The 20,476-nt window shown below is 44.8% G+C and overlaps 2 protein-coding genes across 2 annotated transcripts in view; one reads left to right on the forward strand and one right to left on the reverse strand.

Annotated features, from left to right (window-relative positions):
- LOC126425091 (sensory neuron membrane protein 1-like) overlaps positions 1-20,476 on the forward strand; it is a 454,807-nt gene that overhangs the window by 338,225 nt on the left and 96,106 nt on the right. The window lies entirely within an intron of this gene.
- On the reverse strand, positions 876-19,510 carry LOC126425092 (chorion protein S38-like). The gene is made up of 2 exons (XM_050088010.1): positions 19,474-19,510; positions 876-1,882 (listed from the first exon to the last, which is right to left on the reverse strand). The coding sequence occupies exons 1-2, from the start codon at positions 19,483-19,485 to the stop codon at positions 1,004-1,006; spliced, it is 891 nt and encodes a 296-aa protein (XP_049943967.1). The 5' UTR covers positions 19,486-19,510; the 3' UTR covers positions 876-1,003.

Below are 20,476 nucleotides of genomic sequence, written 5' to 3' on the forward strand. Positions count from 1 at the left end.
GAGACTGGTTTGATGCAGCTCTCCATGCTACTCTATCCTGTTCAAGCTTCTTCATCTCCCAGTACCTACTGGAACCTACATCCTTCTGAATCTGCTTAGTGTATTCATCTCTTGGTCTCTACGATTTTTACCCTCTACGCTGCCCTCCAATACTGAATTGGTGATCCCTCGATACCTCAGAACATCTCCTACCAACCGGTCCCTTCTTCTAGTTAAGTTGTGCCACAAACTTCTCTTCTCCCCAATCCTATTCAAGTTTTCCATAGGTATTCCGTTAGTGCAAATATTTAGCCCTCATTTCGTCTATGTCACTGTAGTTTTATTAGAATTTGTATTCAGGGTTAGATAGAGCAGCAATCAGTCGTGGAATTAAGTTGCTTTAATATGACATTTATAGTCACAACGCAGATCAGATTTCGACCTGTGGTTGAACTGTGTAAGCATTCACTTGAGCACGAACAACTGCTACAATTCCGCACTGCATTGATAATAACCTGACACAGGTCGAAATCTGATCTGAGTTGTGATTATAAAAGTCATATTAAAGCAACTTAATTCCACGACTGATTGCTGCTCCATCTAACCCAATATAACCACAGTCGTTGCGTGCACCCACCCCATGGAGGGCAACCTGATTTGTATTCAGGTCAATGACATTTGAAAGCAAAATCAAGAATCGAATACCGGAGTTCATCAATCTCATTAGCGTACAGCACAATCTCGTCTGAGAATTTCAGGTTGTTAAATAAATTGTAAAAACGCGTAATTAATAAAAAGGTATATTTTTATTTATTGACATACAAGTACAAAAAACAGCACTAAGGACATTATGCACGAATGATACTATGTAATGAAAATATACATATCATGCAGAGATGTGGAGGTGGAGGTGCAAGACGTTAGTGATGATCGTGTTTCAGCCGTGAACCCAGAAATGGGTGACTGACATGTTGATGGTGGCAATGAAAGTGAGATGTCGACGTGGACCACTTAACAGATTCGTTTAGTGGCCGTAGCCACCGTATCCGTAGCCACCGTATCCTCCGTAGCCACCACCGTACCCGCCGCCGTATCCGCCGAGGCCGAAACCGCCACCGTAGCTGCCGAGACCGATCGGGTGAGCGTCGATGGCCTTCACTACTACCGGCACGGGTTTAGGGATGGGGACCGGGTGAGGGACAGGCACGGGGACAGGTTTGTGCACGGGCACGGGAATGGGCTTGTGCACGGGCACGGGGTACGGCCTGGAAACGGGCACCGGAACGGGGTGGGGGACGGGCACTGGAACCGGCCTCTCCACTGGAACAGGGTAGGGGCGATCCACGGGCACTGGAACGGGGCTAGGGACAGACACGGGGTAGGGGCGCTCCACCCTCACTGGGACTGGAACAGGATGTGGCACTGGAACATTTCTGGTGACTGGAACGGGAACAGGGTGCGGTACAGGCACAGGGATTTGCTTGGTGACAGTAATCGACTTGTGGATACTCTGTCCGATGCCGTACCCACCGTATCCTCCGTATCCGAGACCGAGCCCGTACCCACCGCTGAGGCCGTATCCGCCACCTAGGCCGTATCCTCCACCCAGACCGTACCCTCCGTATCCGCCCAACCCTCCGTATCCGCCGTATCCGCCCAACCCTCCGTATCCCCCGTATCCACCGTATGCTCCGGAGAGGCCTAGGCCGTAGCCGTATCCTTCGCCGAAGATGCCGCGCTTCTCCTGTTTTTTGGTGGACTCTGCTGAAGCGGTGGTGGCGTCGGCTGTGGCGTCGGCAGCGGGGGCGGCGGCGTCGTGCAGCGTCTCGACGCTCTCAGCCTGCTGCTGGGCGTCCTCTGCGTGAGCCAGGACCGCCAGCGCCAGCAGGGCGTACACCACGACCTAGAGATGGAACATAAATTAGAGTCAGAAGGGATTCATCCCATATTAAATGTCATCACTGTCATTACATTCGGCTGTGGACTAGAATGTTGACAGATAATACCCAAAGAGGACATGTTACAAAACAACAGCACTCCAGAGTATAGAGGCTGCTGAGGACAGCCAACTTACATCTTTGGAAAACAGATATGCTCCAATAATTTATTGCAAAGACAAATCTGAACTTTGTGGGTAGACAACGTTAACAGACTGAGGATGATGGTTCAAATGGTGCAAATGGCTCTAGAACTTAGAACTATTCAAACCTAACTAACCTAAGGACATCACACACATCCATGCTCGAGGTAGGATTCGTACCTGCGACCGTAGCGGTCACGCGATTCCAGACTGAAGTGCCTAGAACTGCACGGCCACACCGGCCAGCACTGAGGATGATGGCACTGATATTGGTTTATTAACCAGCTGATAACTGTTGAGCCATATAACTCAACGCTTTCCTCACCTGCCTAGAGGACATTTGCCATCATTAAGTCATGTGCTTTGTATCCAGTACATTTCTACCTACGCCTGCTCGTTGGTTCCCCCGAGTTAAGGAATGTCACTCCATCGCACACTAGGATGCATAAATCTAGTAGCGAGCTAAGAATGTAGGGAAATCAGTTTCTCTCCCTACATGACAAAATTCAGCAAACTTCTACTAGCCAAATGAAATCTTCTGGAGAATCGGCATGAGCCTGTTAGCTATCGCTTTCAATCGTCTGGCGGTCTTGTAATCAGGCTCCTCATTTCCAGTCCAGGAAGGCTTTTTTGCTAGGTAAAAGTCCGGCTTTCCAACCTCGGGTTTCAACTTTCTTTGTGCCATCTAATGCTAACTCAACCACGTCAGGCGTGGGATGGGAAGAAATGCTGATACACTTCACAGGTGGACATGGCAACTCTCCAAGCTGCGACTGAAGCGAGGAGGTACAGTCAGTTCCACACACGGTACTGGACTAACCCTTACGTTTTTTCGCCGCATCAGGCTGACTCCAAACCAATCGAATAGCTGGAAAACCTGGGAGATGATCGTTAATTTTTCCTTTGTTTATTTTACTAATTATGTATATTTTGTGTTTGTAATAATTAATGTTCCAAAACTATATTTGTTTGTGATTGTCAAAGTGCATCGACCACTAAGCAGTTGGGTTTCGAAACATTTCATACGTCAGGAAAGTAGGGAATTTAGCTGCAGGACCCACTTGCCTTAAATGTGGGTAAAAAGTAAAATAATGCCCACGAGAAAGAAGACGGATCCGAAAGTCCTGAAGCACATAATTAGTAATTTGTCGCTGGATATTAAGTGGAATGAAAAAGTAAAATCAGCTGCAGCGAGGATAAAGCGAGCACTTCTCTTTGCTATGGGTATTCTCTGAAGGTGTAGATCTCAGAAGAAATGGACGATTTAGAGTTACTGAAAGAATTCTGGGGGATTTTTCCAGAACTCAGGAACCGAGTACACAAGGAAGACCTTCCTGTGACCTATTGTAGTCGGACTACAAGAAGATCGAAGAAAATTAGTGTGTTGCTGCTAGATTTATATCCGTCTAATCTCACACAGGAATTCTTGAAGGAAGGTTTCTGCTCCAGGAAATTCAAATCTCCTGGGCACACTACCCGTATCCCTTGACGGTAAGTGAAAAGTGACAATGCCTTCATATAACGGAAAACATGAAGGAGACATGAAGTAAATTATTAGTGATCTGCCTCTAGTCGTAGTCGTACCGGTTAAATAACTCAAGGTATGCGAATTGATATCAAGTGCGATAACCACATAAAATCAGTTATGATAAGGACGTCGATTTGGATCATTTCAGTGAAGGTGTAGTCCTTGGAACAAATCTTTGACTTTTGATATATTGCAAGAATTCTCCATAACTGTTTTGAGGCTAAAGAAGGGGTCACATACAATAGTAAGAATACATTAAAAATTGAAGGCAAACCATAGAAAGATGTAAGTAGTGAGTAGTAGCAGAGATGTAATTAGCGACAAACTTAACATGAAAATTGGGGACCACGAAAGAAACGAAATTCTGTTTTGTTGGATGCAAAACAACGCATGACAGACGAAAGCAGACATAAAAATCGGACTAGCACGAGCAAAGAGGACAGTCCTGGTCAATACAATTTGAGGAGTAAATCTCTGAGAATGTACGTTTTGGGCACAGAATTGTATGGAAGTGAATCATGGACTGTGGCCAAACCGGAAAAGGGCAGAACTGAAGCGCCGGTGTCGTTGCGTTACAGAAATATGTTTCAAATTAAGCAGACTGGTAAGACAAGATATGAGGACTTTCTCCGCCGAATTGGTGAGGAGAGGAGCATGTGGAAAACATTAGCAACAATAGAAAATAGGATGATAGGACATGTGTGACGACATCATGGAATAACTTTAATGGAAGTTGAGGGAACTGTAAAATCTATAGGGAAAGAGTTTGGAATACATCCAATTAATAACTGGCGACCTTGGGCGCATTTAGGTTGACACAAGAGAGGACTGTAGAAGAGCAGTCAGAAGACGGACCGATTAAAATAAATAAAAATAGCTGGAGGACTACCGTCCCTGTCTTTTTTTGGGCGTAAAAAAGTTGATGGCGGCGGGGGAAGGGGGACAGGAAGGGTGTGGGAAAGTATACACTCAGCCAGGCACTGGACAGGGCCTTGTGACGTACATATGTATATAGGGCATTAGGGGCATAAGACCAGTTATCTTTATTGGTGACTGAGAAAGTGTACTGAACTGTTTTGCATCAGAATATACTTCATTTGAATAGTAATAATTATAGTTAATACGAGTAGTATGTTTTTAGGTTGGTTAGTACCTCCAAGTACATGTGACAAGAGAAAGACATTGATTCTTATTTCGACCTGGGCAGCAAGTCACGTGCTGAAGTGTGGATGTGTGGATGCAAAACGGTCTACATTGTCAAGCGTAGTTCTCTTGGTGGGGCAGTTATGACGATACAAAAAACACCAGGTAGTAAATTATGTGAGTTGTCTGCAGGAAGACTGCTAACTCAGAGAACACACTGACGTGAGTGTCAATGATCACAATATCTGCACTTGTACTCCTGACACCTGTCTATGTAGATATACAACATGATTCTGTAATGACATTACAAACTTTCAGGGATTATATGAATGTAACTGTAGCCGGCCGCGGTGGTCTAGCGGTTCTAGGCGCTCAGTCCGGAACCGCGCGACTGCTACGGTCGCAGGTTCGAATCCTGCCTCGGGCATGGATGTGTGTGATGTCCTTAGGTTAGTTAGGTTTAAGTAGTTCTAAGTTCTAGGGGACTGATGACCACAGATGTTAAGTCCCATAGTGCTCAGAGCCATTTGAACCATTTGAACCAATGTAACTGTATCAAAAAAAAGTTCTGGTAAACATGGTATCTAAAATACATGCCTTAAGAGCTATTAGTACTTGACCATTAGAAGAGACGTGTTTCACAGTAGTGAAAATGAACAACTGCTCATAGCTCATAAGGTATGCACTTCAGAGCCCATGTTTACTGGAAACCAAAGAGCTAGCAGTGGAAGAGATTTGTTTCACAGTATCGAAGATGAAGATGTGCTCATAGCTGTTAAGCTGTGCATTCTGCAGCCCATATTTATTGTACAATTTTTGATACCTTTATCCTCCTCCATCATCCCTGCAAGTTTCTAACATAATTACTTAATTACTTGTGCATCTCTCCCTCTTTACAAGCATTTATCCCGACTGGCGAGGTCTGCTGTTATGGTTAACCTGATTTGGCGTGTTAATTTTAAGGGGTGGCCGGATGACCTTCCCGTGGCAACCCCGTAACCCCCCCCCCCCCGGTGTACTCCAACAGTGTGCGTGTAGTAAAATGGAAATGCCGTGTGGCTAGGGCCTCCTGACGGGTAGACTGTTCGCTGAACGCCACTTCGTCGACTTCCGTGTCGATGGGGATGAAATGACGATAAGGACACAACACAACACCCAGTCCCTGAGTGGAGAAATTCTCCAACCCAGCCAGGAATCGAACCCGGGCCGTTAGGTTTGGCATTCCGTCGCGCTGACCACTCAGCTACCAGGGACGGACGTGCATCTAGTGTAATACATGGAATAGTGCGAACATGTTGCAAATCTCTGCGAGTCATGTAACTGAGGAAGAACGCGGGGATCAGCTCCGTATTCACCTAGCGGGATGTGGAAAACCACCTAAAAACCATGTCCAGCACACCTGCCCTCGTCGTTAGTCCGCCGGGTGGATTCGATCCGTGGCTGGCGCACCTACCGGAGTCCAGGAAGTAGCGGGTTAGCACTGTCGGCTACCCTGGCGGGTAATTCTCTTAGGCAAATGAGACTGTAAAATACGTAAAGGAGAGATGCGCAGAGACGAAAGTACTAGATACAGAAGTACCGAGCGAGGTGGCGCAGTGGTTAGCACACTGGACTCGCATTCGGGAGGACGACGGTTCAATCCCACGACCGGCCATCCTGATTTAGGCTTTCCGTGATTTCCCTAAATCGCTCCAGGCAAATGCCGGGATGGTTCCTCTGAAAGGGCACGGCCGACTTCCTTCCCCGCCCTTCCCTGATCCGACGAGATCGATGACCTCGCAGTCTGGTCTCTTCCCACAAACAACCCCCAACAGAAGTATCTAAAGTAGGACTCGATTGATAAAGATATAGCGTAGCACCTCAATCGAGTGAAAACTCTTTTGCACCTGCTGCAGCAGTGTTACAGTATCGTACTTTGATATACCTAAATATACTTTTCCCCGATACTCCGCCGTGCAACAACTTTAGCCGCGATTGAGCTCCCGGTCACGTATCCGTTACGACCGGTTTTCCGCCGTGCGTAGAATCGGCTACCGCTATCTCATCTCCGAGTTTGTTAATGATCAGCCTTCGCTATTAGCTTCTGACAGTCCACAGCCAACTCAAATTTACGGCAAAGTCACCTTAATATCTTCTATTTAGCTCCGTAACTTGTGCGCAACGGATTCCTTCCTTAATTAAAAATACCTCACGGCTCTCATACTTTAAACAGCCTCAACGCTCTACAAGTCACCTTAATGGCCTCTATTTTGTTGAGTAACATGTGCCAATTGATTACTTGCTTAATTAAAAAATCTCACGGTTTTCATTTTTTTAAATACCCTAAACCGTCTAGAACCGACTCACACATAACATGTTGTCGCCAACTTGTTAGAGCTTTGCGGATAGTTCCACTTTTGTTTTAGACTACTATCTTTTTCTTAGTTCTCGTCTCTTTACTAATCAATGTTCCATTTTATTTATTCATTTATATACTTCGATACATCACTGGAACCCTTCACATCATTTAGGTACTTTGGGGTGATTTCAAAAGCGTTTGGAGCTATTTTCTGAAAGCATTTGTTTGGAGACTAGCCTTAACTGGAAGTGAAACTTGGGCGATAATACAAGAGGAGATTGAATCACGGAATACCGTCCATCGTGGAATACCGTGTGTAGCCGACCAATTCCAAATACTCTTACTATCGAACAGAAGGCTTTCATCCATGTGTAGTACATGACAATACTTTAAGCAACCATCTGATATACAGCTACAAATTGGAGATACTATCGCGATTCTGAGTACGAAGAAACATAAATGTTCTTTCCCATACGAATCGTATTCACCCTAAAACGATATTTCTGTTCGTCAATGTACAAATAAAATAGTTTCTTTCTGACAAGAGGAGAATAGCTGTGAAAATTATGAAGTAACTGACAGAAAAGTTTGTCGTAGAGAGGTGCATCACCCCGTCTTCGGAGTCTTCGAAGTGAGCACTAGAGCCGCCCGGAGTGGCCGTGCGGTTCTAGGCGCTAGTCTGGAGCTGAGCGACCGCTACGGTAGCAGGTTCGAATCCTGCCTCGGGCATGGATGTATGTGATGTCCTTAGGTTAGTTAGGTTTAATTAGTTCTAAGTCGCATAGTGCTCAGAGCCATATGAATTTTGAACACTAGAATGACAAATGGTTCAAATGGCTCTGAGCACTATGCGACTTAACTTCTGAGGTCATCAGTCGCCTAGAACTAATCAAACCTAACTAACCGTAGCGGTCGCTCGGCTCCAGACTGTAGCGCCTAGAACCGCACGGCCACTCCGGCCGGCACTAGAACGACAATATCAGTGCCTGGAAGCGATACATAACGAAACAAGAAAAGAATGCTTATTGAACATGGGCTCTAAAATGCACAACTTAATAGCTATGTGCACTTGTACGTCTTCGCTATTGTGAAACACTTCTCTTTACTGAACAAGTGCCGATAGCTCTCACCGTATGCATTTAAGAGTCCATGTTTACTGGACAGTTTTTTCTAGTTTTGGTCCATACCGCTACATACTGCTTACCTATTCTACAATCTTAGTAGCAACAAAGTACTGTCAGACGTAACCGGACGATTTTTCGCTCATAAGGTTTCTGGACCGCTGTTCCTTACCTCAAATTGATACATTTACCATTCTCCATTATCCCTGAAAATTTGTAACATCACGGAATCACTCTGTATATTTGAAATTTAGAAATGTAGATGCTGATTCCAGCTTTCGAGAGGTCAGTTTCAAAGAAATGCGACTTTGATACGTTTATAAAAGTTAAATTCGTAAAAAATCTCAATTCTGGTTAGCCACCAATGGACAAACTTGCTGGCAACACGAGGAAAAAGAAATCGGGAGTTGAAGGTACAACGCTATCTGATGCCGTTGTCATCTGACAAGGGAAACGGCGGCGAGCGGAAAAATAGTTTCGAGATTTCACGACAAAATGGTGGCTCTAGATACGCCTGCTACATGTACATCACATCTTCTGGCTGTCTTCAAACTGCTATGCTGGAATGATATTTCTGTCAGTGTGGTGAGGCAGAAAGCGATCATACTCCCCCCCCCCCCCCCCCCCCCAATCAACTGGATATTTCCTTAGATCATTTTTTAGTCACTGCTGCTCCTTTTAATGATGTTTCAGCGGTCTTCGGTCGTTCTTACTGTAAGGGAAACCCTATATACAAAAGTGTTGTCACGGCATATTCTCTTTACCCCGAAACAGTCTTTACGCTGTCGGAACACACAGTAAAATTTCAGCCTGGCGAAGAACATATACCGTAAACGTCACTTTTTAAAATAGAATATGAAAAGTTGAGGGAATTGCGCTTGCATTATGCGTGTACAATGGGGACAGCAGTTTTTTAAATTTTAACGTTTCTGTATCGCTGTGTAGTTAATACAACATGAGAATAGACCTATGTTCCCCACGTAACTCATCAACAAAAATCACTATTAACTATTCATGAAAAGCACAATACATCTTTTAGACTAATCTATTTTTAACCGCTTTTCGGTTTGTAAGACCATCAACAGAGGCTGACTATTGTCGTCAAAGGATGTGTAATATTCGTGATCAATATTGAAAACGTATGTCCCATATTACGAATGAGTTGCGAACACGAAGTCAGTGTCATCTCTGACAGTGCAGTGGTTATGGAATTAAAAAGTTGAACAGTAAATAAATAGAAAGGGAACAAACCACTCAACAATAGTCAGTGAAAGTATTACCTTAGCCTTGCAAACCGGAGGCGGATCAACAAAATAAATTACTACTGTGTAAGATACGCAGTATTGTTCTTTTCACTTATACGTAATTATGATGTTGTTCTACCAAGAAGCGATGGAAGAATCAGTTAACATGAATCACAGACATTAGCTCTTGACTGGAGATACTAGTGGCTGTTACGCAACTGCAGGTTGAAATTTCATTCACGAAAGCATCTGCTACGGCATAAAAAAATAACGCAATGTGCAAGTGATACCGAGTTCCAACGAATTTACTCGTAAACAAGAAAGGCAGAATGTGTCACTGACATTGCTAGTAGCCTATTGGAATCAGCAACAACCGTCAAAATCTATCCCATACCGGTCCCGACTGATTTATGCAGGAAAGATGGCTTTTATCTAGTGGCTCGAAAGGCAGATGTCATAAGGAGATTCATTGTTAAGCATCATACAGAAATATAACTCGTCTATGAACGGGCTCTCTTACATAATGCTCACTCGGCTAATCCTTGGTAATTTGCATGAACGAAGAACATAGAGAAGATTCAAAGAAGAAATGACCCGTGCGTCATGGGTTTACAGCAAGAGCGTCGTGGGAATGGTGAAACGATATGCAGTGACTCTGGACTAGAACAAAGGTGTTGTACGTCACAACAGGACTTCGTAGCTCAGTCTTAAAATACCGAGTCCCCGCTTCCAACAGGATCCCATTTACACGCCATGTAATGATCATGACTGTGAAACAAAATAAACTCATGCTGAATGCAGTGTATACCGACAGTCGTTCTATCTATCCATACTCTGTGGGGATGCTACGAATGATGGATAAAGATTAAGGTATAATTTACAGCTTCCGTCTCGTATTTCACGTCAACAATTCAAAAGTGAAAATGATAATACAACAATGCACATCGTTCTGCAAACGTTACAAATTATAGCAACACAGCAAGGGACATCGTTCTATAAACGAATCTTATTTGCGAATTCTTGTGTGTGTGTGTACGGTTTGAGGTTTTCGGGCGCTAAACAGCATGGTCATCAGCGCCCAAATGCATAGAAACAGGAACACATGCGGTGAAGGGACGAAGACGGACAGCGAACAAGGAGAACGGCTAAAGGACACAGACCTTATTCTTGTTGTTTTGGTTTGAGTTATCATTTCGAAAATATTTCGTGTTATATTGCTGCGTATAAGTACTGTGGTGAGAAAAAAATCTATTACGTAACATGTATTAAAATTGCCAACTTATGGAAATCAAATGTAGAAAGTCAACTGAAACATACTGGCGTTTGTTTCAAAGCATCTGATCGGTTATGAAAAAATTCTGCATTTGTGAACCATGGACGTTTCATTAACCACACAGCTCTAAATTCTCTGATTGTTAAACACAGGCATTCGCCGATGTCTAACATTCGACGATATTTTAAGTGCATCTTTCGATCGGAAGACTATCGTGACCAAGAATGTGAAGAAACATAAAATAATGTTTATTTACAAATGAACCTTATTCACTCAGCGGTATTCGTGTTCGTCAACATAGAGGGGAAATAACTTCCTACTCACTGTTGAACGAAACAAAGAGACTTAAACAGCTACGCCCACATGGATAACCCAAATTCATGATGTCAGATTTAATACAGGATCAATAGCTTTATACCAGTTCTGAAACTGGGACTCACCGCCATGTAGTATGCAACAGCGAAGATGACACAGTACATCGTGAATATTGATTCACTTGACCGCGTCTTTCGAACAGAGAACTTTCATTTCATCAATAACACGAACGTTGAGTGTATCACAGTTCACTGCTTGCATACTGTCGTTCGTTTAGCCCATAACTGACTGGAGAAATAACAAAACAATTTTGTGCCCAGAGTAACGTCTGCTGTGAAAAGTGCCACAGAGATTATGTGCGCAGAGCTTGATATCCACCAGAGATATCGTATCAGAAGATAGCGATAATCTCCAGCTCTGACATCATTTCTCGTCATTTACTATCTGTTTCAGAGTTTTGCAATTCGATTCGGTATTAAAACCGGTTACGTTACAGATCTGATGAATGATATCTCATCACAGATGGATCTTATCGAAAACGAGGTGTACCGTTCACGGAATGTAGGCCTATAATGTTTCGGTATCTGAGAAATAGCGAATAGCCTTTTGCAAACGGCGGTTTATCTAAAGCGCTAAGCTAACGTAAGTGTTGTCGTTGAAAGACCTGGGAAGTTGTTGAACAAGCCATTAGTCTGTTCACATTGTTTTCTTGTCACCGTCACTTCAAAGGCCGTGTCAGCCATTAAGGATATCGCTACTGTATTTTCCGTGCTCCATATCTAGCTCTAAATGCACACTGTAAACACCTGTGAAGTGGATGGCAGATGGTACTTCCACTTGTACCAAATATTAGGGCTTTTCCCCTATGATGAATGGAAAGAATGTTTAAACGCCTCTGTGCGCAGTCTAATAGAGTACATTGTCTTTGCGATGCCTACGGTGAAGCCGACCTCGGGGAAGCTCAGTTTGGATTCCGTAGAAATATTGGAACACGTGAGGCAATCCTGACCTTACGACTTATCTTATAAGAAAGATTAAGGAAAGGTGAACCTACGTTTCTAGCATTTGTAGATTTAGAGAAAGCTTTTGACAATGTTGACTGGAATACTCTCTTTCAAATTCTAAAGGTGGTAGGGGTAAAATACAGGGAGCGAAAGGCTATTTACAATTTGTACAGAAACCAGATGGCAGAAGAGTCGAGGGGCATGAAAGGGAAGCAGTGGTTGGGAAGGGAGTGAGACAGGGTTGTAGCCTCTCCCTGATGTTATTCAATCTGTATATTGAGCAAGCAGTAAAGGAAACAAAAGAAAAATTCGCAGTAGGTATTAAAATCCGTGGAGAAGAAATAAAAACTTTGAGGTTCGCCGACGACATTGTAATTCTATCAGAGACAGCAAAGGACTTGGAAGAGCAGTTGAACGGAATGGACAGTGTCTTGAAAGGAGGATATAAGATGAACATCAACAAAAGCAAAACGAGGATAATGGAATGTAGTCGAATTAAGTCGGGTGATGCTGAGGGAATTAGATTAGGAAATTAGACACTTAAAGTAGTAAAGGAGTTTTGCTATTTGGGGAGCAAAATAACTGATGATGGTCGAAGTAGAGAGGATATAAAATGTAGACTGGCAACGGCAAGGAAAGCGTTTCTGAAGAAGAGAAATTTGTTAACATCGAGTATAGATTTAAGTGTCAGAAAGTCGTTTCTGAAAGTATTTGTATGGAGTGTAGCCATGTATGGAAGTGAAACATGGACGATAAATAGTTTGGACTAGAAGAGAAGAGAAGCTTTCGAAATGTGGTGCTACAGAAGAATGCTGAAGATTAGATGGGTAGATCACATAACTAATGATGAAGTATTGAATAGAATTGGGAAGAAGAGGAGTTTGTGGCACAACTTGACAAAAAGAAGGGACCGGTTAGTAGGACATGTTCTGAGGCATCAAAGGATCACAAATTTAGCATTGGAGGACAGCATGGAGGGTAAAAATCGTAGAGGGAGACCAAGAGATGAATACACTGAGCAGATTCAGAAGGATGTAGGCTGCAGTAAGAACTGGGAGATGAAGAAGCTTGGACAGGATAGAGTAGCATGGAGAGCTGCATCAAACCAGTCTCAGGACTGAAGACCACAACAACAACAGCAACAACAACAACGGTGAACAACACGTACGAGGATGCAGAACATCTCTACACTGTCCAGTCACGTTAACGTGTCACACCTGTCAAAATCCTGAAATCCGGACATCTGCGAGACGTGCAGGAAGAGACTCAACGAATTCTGGAAGGTACCGACAGAGATGTGAAAAATGGTTCAAATGGCTCTAAGCACTATGGAACTTAACAGCTGAGCTCATCAGTCCCCTAGACTTAGAACTACTTAGACCTAACTAACCTAAGGACATCACACACATCCATGCCCGAGGCGGGCTTCGAACCTGCGACCGTAGCAGCAGCGTGGTTCCGGACTGAAGCGCCTAGAACCGCTCGACCACAGCGGCCGGCTTAGAGATGTGAAACCATGCCGACTCCAGTTTCGTGGCCAACAGTGCTAGGTTTCTCGGTTGAGGATACATGGCACGAACAGTCTTTTCTAAGTGACCCCACAGATTCTCGATTGGGTTTAAATCTGGGGGGTTTGGTGACCATGGGAGTATGGCAAACTCATCCTGGTCTTCGAACTACGTACGTACAGTGCTAGCTGTGTGAGCATTGTTCTGCTGGTAGATGGCATAGTGCCGAGGAAAAACAAACTGCATGTTGATGTGGTCGCAGTCCCCAAGGATAGATGCATACTTGCGTTACTCCACTGAGCCTTCAAGAATGAGAAGATCACCCATGGAATGCACGAAAACATTCCTTAGACCACTACGCCCTTTCCGACGATTGTTTCAGTTTGTCTGCTTTCAGACGTTACACGCCGACAGAGCATGAAACGTGATTCATCTGCCAACGCCACTCAGTGGCTGTACTGGCGTGCAAATACTAGACTTCGTCTGCGGTGATCAGTAGTCAGCATGGGTGTATGAACCAGACAGCTGACGTAAAGGGCCATACGCTACAGGCTTGGCTGAACGGTCATTGACAAGACTGATGGTAGCCCATCGGTTCATTTGGGCGGTCAGTTGCTCAACAATCTGTTCGCCCGTACATCTCTCCGCAGTCGTAGTTCACACTTGTCATCTATGGGTCGTGGCACACCACACTTGCCTCGGCGCCGGTTTTGGATAGCGCCATGCACAGTGTAACTACGAAGGCACGCGAGCAGTTTACAAACGTTTCGGAAATGGTTCCACCATTGGCTCAAAATGAGAGCACCTCCTTTTGGGAGTCATACAAACTGCCCCATTTCCGCATTACAACTGTTCACCGCATCCCACAGACACGCTTTTTATAACCTCCACTGCTAGTGGTCAGACTGATGTGGTTGGACAGTGTAGATTCCGCGCTTAATTCCCATTCCTTAAAATTCGTAAACATACTTTCAAGGAATAGTTGGCGTTCAGCTTTCTCAGCACCTTCTATTTACTATGGGTCTCAGACACTTTACCAATATTTAATGACACATCGCTCTAGTTTTCTGTCAACAATCTCTTTTCCACACTGTCTGCATTTCTCTTCTTTTGCTACCAATGAATTGAGCTCTGCAGCATGCTTTATCTACCACACACAGCCTATGTTGTCATTCCATTATAAATCACCACAATTTGTATTAGTAGACTGACACCAGTTGTTGCACACTGATATTATGAGCCTTTGATGCCCCAGTGGCAGATTAAACAAGTGACAGTCTATCTTGTACTAGTAGGCTGTGTGACACTGTAATTTTCCTATGAATGAGATTGCTTAAAAAAACACCTGTATCAGGTTTGGTAGCACGTGTAGAACGAACGTAAGTTATATATGTGGTGTCTGTTCTTTCAGGCGGCCAGATGCACACTAAGCTCGAACTCTTACGGGAATCGGAGTAATACCGCCAGTAATCAGGATAACGGGCAAGAGGCAACTACATCAGTAATGTGCGGACAAGATGAGAATTTGAGTCTAATGGGAGGCGTGATAGGGTAGTCCGTGCAGTTGCAATGACCACTGTGTCCGGATGCCTAGTAAGCAGCAGATCCAAGATTGTACCCCGATCCAGTACAAATTTTCAACTTTCCCACTAAACTGTAAATGTCGTGTGACTAGGGCCTCCCGTCGGGTAGACCGTTCTCCGGGTGCAAGCCTTTCGATTTGACACCACTTCGGCGACTTGCGCGTCGATGGGGATGAAATGATCATGATCAGGACAACACAACACCCAGTCCCTGAGCGGAGAAAATCTCCGACCCAGCCAGGAATCGAACCCGGATCGTTAGGATTGACATTCTGCCACGCTGACCCACTGATTTAAATTAATGCCTGTTGGTAGTTAATGCATGACTTGTTTGTGTTACAGTGACGAAAGAGACCGAGAGCACACACAATGGCAACCCGTTTTTTTTTTTTTTTTTTTTTTTTTTTTACTTCACAGGAATGAGTGCGATACTCTCCGTCCAAAGAGGTCTCGAATGACCCAACGGTACCGACCGGTCGCCGTGTGATCCTCAGTCGACAGGCGTCACTGGATGCAGATATGTACGAACAGGAGGTCAGCACACCGCTCTGCCGTCCATTGTCAGTTTTCGTGACCGAAGTCGCGACTCCTCACTCAAGTAGTTCCTCAATTAGCCTCACGAAGGCTGAGTGCAGCCCGCTTCCACCAGCGCTCGGCAGACTCGCACGGTCACCCATTCAAATGCTAGCCCAGCTCGACAGCGCTTCGGCGATCTGTCGGGAACAGGTGTTACTACTGTGCCAATGCTGTTAGCCTAAACAGTGTACTGACTAAACTGAAAAGTCAAAGTCATGATTTCGGCAGCTGCCAAAAAATGTTTCAAATGGCTCTGAGCACTATAGGACTTAACACCTCAGGTCATCAGTCCCCTAGAACTACTTAAACATAACTAACCTAAGGACATCACACACATTCATGCCCGAGGCAGGATTCGAACCTGCGACCGTAGCAATCGCGCGGTTCCAGACTGAAGCGCCTGGAACCACTCGGCCACCAGCCAGTTGCCAAAACAATCGAAGAATAATGCCGAAAATCTCACAAAAATCTATTTAGGGCATCGATTTTCATGGCGGAGTCTACAAATGTTCATCATTCTTCGCACAAAAAACGGAGAAAGAAACTAGTAAAAGACCGTAGTAGGCTTCCTCCCACCATCCACCTGCGAACGTAACGGAGGGAGTCCTAAACGCTGAACGTACGCTACAGTAGAAAGTCTTCCACGCATTTTTTTCCGCCTCCATAGCTGAGTGGTCAGCGCGGCTGGCTACCATGCTGAGGACCCGGGCTCTATTCCCGGTACTTCCAGGGATTTTTCGGTGGTGAGAGGACAGGAATGGGGTGTACTCAGCCTCGTGATGCTAATTGAGGAGCTACTTGAACGAACAGGTCACGAAAAATGACAACGTCCAGGAGAGCGGTATGCAGACCCCAAGCTCCTCCGCACCGCATCCAATGACGCCATTGGCACAGGATGACACGGCGGTCGGTCGGTTCCGATAAGCCCGTAATGGCTCGTGGGCGGCGTTTCCAAGCGTTTTATAGTGATTTGGAGACAGGCGCAGATATAGACGCGGCCGTATTTTGCACTGGACTCAGTTTCAAAGCTAGTTTGGTCACAATGTTTCAGTTCGTAAACTGTTCGTCTTCACATGAATAATTTTCATGCAGCCTGTCCCTACAACCAGACAGCCCTCCCTTTCAATCTTTCGCAATGTTAACATACGAAATACGCCACTGTACGACCACATCAATAAGCTGACCTTCGCTACAGAAGTGTGGCTAAAATGTCAAAATCTTGCTATTACGTCTACATCTACACACACTTCGAAAGCCGTTGTACGGTGCATAGCATAGGGCTACCACGTACCACTACCAGTTACTTCCTTTTCTGTTCCAATAGCAAGCAGACCGAGGGGAAAACGGCTGTCTAAAAGCCTCAATACGAACCTTAATTTCTCGCATCTTATCTTCGTGGTCTTTACATGAAACGTACGTTGACGCCAGTAAAACCGTTCTGCAGCTGGCTCAAATGCCGGTTCCCTAATTTTCCGCAATAGTGCCTCGTGGAAACAATGTCGTGCTTCCTCTAGAGAGCCCTGTTTCGGTAAACGAAGCATCTGCGTAATGCATGCGCGCTGATTAAAGCTACTGATAACACATCTAGCAGCCCGCCTCTGAATTGCTTCCGTATCTTCCTTTAATCCGACCTGGTGGGTGTGGTGTCACCGCCAGACACCACACTTGCTAGGTGGTAGCCTTTAAATCGGCCGCGGTCCGCTAGTATACGTCGGACCCGCGTGTCGCCACTGTCAGTGATTGCAGACCGAGCGCCGCCACACGGCAGTTCTAGAGAGACTTCCTAGCACTCGCCCCACTTGTACAGCCGACTTTGCTAGCGAAGCTACACTGACAAATACGCTCTCATTTGCCGAGACGATAGTTAGCATAGCCTTCAGCTACGTCATTTGCTACGACCTAGCAAGGCGCCATGACCAGTTTATATTGAGATTATATAATGTATCAACAAGAGCGATGTTCTCCAATTATGGATTAAAGTTAAGTATTACATCAACTCCGTACTTTATTTATTAGACTCAACTCCTTTAATCTGTTCCAGACCTCACGCCAGTCTGCGTGAGCTTAAACGCGTGCTATTCGGCTACAAGTGATATTGGATTGGCTGCCGGGTCAGTCCACTACAGTGGGAATCCCAAACACTCGGACAGTACTGAAAAATGGGTCGCAGTTTCTTTATATAAGCCGTCTCTTTTACAGAGGAGCAACACGTTACCAAAATTTTCCCAGTGAAGCGAATCGAGCAATTCGTCTGTTCTATAACGACCCTGACCCGCTCATTCCATTTCATATCGCTTTGTAATGCTACTCCTACAAATTTAATCGATGTGACTGTGTCAAATCTAAAAGTCCAACGTTCAATTGTGACTCTTCCCGTGGATTTCTTTCCTGTCACTTATGGATTTTAGAGGGCGCTGATAACTTCGCCGTTGAGCAAACCCCCCCCCCCCCTCTCCAAAAAAAAAGCAAGAGAATCTTTCACCTCTGTGAGTCATTTTTACACATTAAATCCACGAACTTGATGAAGTTTCGGGGGCCACGTTGAACTGTAGTTGCTCCTATATATGGGAGAACTATGTAAGCCGTTTTAATTCTTGAATAAATAAGGAAATAAAAAAGAAACTAGGGCCATGGATAACAAAGGCACTGTAGCTCTAATATCAGTATTTATGCTGAAGACATATTTATCCCTTTAGGTACGAATATATCAGCAAGACTTAACAAAAATCAAGATAAAATGCGTCTTAAGAAAAGCAAGCCACGTTCGTAGAATTCCTCTAACTAGAAAAAGCGTTCTATAGTATTAATTGGCGAAATATGTTCGAAATTTTTTTCTCAGAAAAGTAGGTGTACACTACAGACTACGTCGAGTGGACGAGACAACCTAATGAGCACACACTAAGGACTATGAGTAAACCGCAGAAAGACGATAGTAGCGAGATTAGCGAAAAACTTAACACTGAAATTGAGGACCACAAAGTAGAGGAAATTAAGGAGTTCTCATACCTGATAACACATCATGGATGACCAAGGAGGATATTAAAAGAAAACTAGCACAGGAAAAGGCAGTCTTCCTCTCCAAAAGAAGTGTACCGGTATCAAACATTGGTCTTAATTTAAGGTAGAAATTGCTGAGAATATACGTCTCGAGCACAGCGTCCTTTGAAGTGAATCGTGGACTGTGGGAGGGGGGGGCACGAGAGAAGAAGTAAATCGAAACGTCTGAGATGTGCTACGGAAGGACTGAGTCTCCATGCGATACTGATTGCCTTATTCATTCTGCAGAGAATGCTAGAATTTTTTGAAATTAAATGAAATTTACTCAGTGTCTTAAATTTCAAATAATGAAACAGTGAGCAATGAAAATATTTATTTGCTGTGACATTATGAACCAGTGAGTGAAATTTTTTTTTTTGTTAATAATGACACTTCGAGACACTTCCAGCTAATAAATGAGGTCCATCATTAAATTTTGGTTGGTTTCCCAAAATCGCATAATTCGAAAGCTGAAATCTTTGTATTAAAAAAGACTCGATCTGTTTGTTCTTTTATCCATCCCCCAAACAGAGACTGTGTTCCCTCTGTAGGACCTCGAAGTCGACGTCACGTTAGACCTCAATGTTCCTTCCTTCTATTTATTACGCCTCTAGGTACAAAGTAAATTAATAGTAATAGTCGTATAAAAATCCTTCAGTTGGGAGTTCCAGACAATACGATTTCTAGTCGGAAATGAAGTTTTCCTAAAAGGGAAACCTGCGATGTTTTCTCAGGCACGACTTACCTTGATCCCCATGCTTTCTGGCTTGACACGAAGTGCTCGGAAGCGCTGGAGAACTTGAGGTGCCGTTCCAGACAGCTCCAGGCCGTATATATACTGCGACCACCCCGCGGTAGTCTTAATTACCCCCTCCACCGCTACCACCGAGGCAGACACACACGACCAGCGACTCGCGACAGGCGTCTAGGGGCGGGCAGGTTTCGTGTGACCGGACGGAAGAGAAGAGAAAGAGAGAGGGAGAGAGGGTTTGCTCAGCGCAGGACAGAGAGGCACTACTCTAACTGGTGGGCACCCCGCGCCTCTCCCCTCCCGGCATGCCCGTGTTAAGCAGCTACGGTGTACTGTGACCACCTTTCATGTCGAGGTGTCCGCGAAACCGGCGCGAAGAAAGTTACCGGGCGCACCGCTTTGCTGAAACTGGTTCGGCCCGCGGGGCGTGTCGCCTACACCGGAAGACCGCGCGTCTAGAGTCGGGCGTCCGCTCCAGGAAGGGGGCGACGTCGGCTCGGCCCATATCGCATTTCGGCCGGGAGTCGACAGAAATGGACGGCTGTCCTCTGGCGATGATCGACTTCCAAATACCAGGTGATCAAAAAGTCAGTATAAATTTGAAATCTTAGTAAACCATGGAATAATATAAAAAGAGGGGTAAAAATTGACACACATTCTTGGAATGACATGGGGTTATATTAGAACCAAAAAAAAAAAAAAAAAACACACCATATTGATAGACGCGTGAAAGATCTCTAGCGCGCGTCGTTTGGTGATGATCGTGTGCTCAGCCGCCACATTCGTCATGGTTGGCCTCCCAGGTCCCCAGACCTCAGTCCGTGCGATTATTGGCTTTGCCGGCCAAAGTGGCCGTGCGGTTAAAGGCGCTGCAGTCTGGAACCGCAAGACCGCTACGGTCGCAGGTTCGAATCCCGCCTCGGGCATGGATGTTTGTGATGTCCTTAGGTTAGTTAGGTTTAACTAGTTCTAAGTTCTAGGGGACTAATGACCTCAG

The sequence above is a fragment of the Schistocerca serialis genome, chromosome 10 (assembly GCF_023864345.2).
Source record: "Schistocerca serialis cubense isolate TAMUIC-IGC-003099 chromosome 10, iqSchSeri2.2, whole genome shotgun sequence".
Classification (NCBI taxonomy): domain Eukaryota; kingdom Metazoa; phylum Arthropoda; class Insecta; order Orthoptera; family Acrididae; genus Schistocerca; species Schistocerca serialis.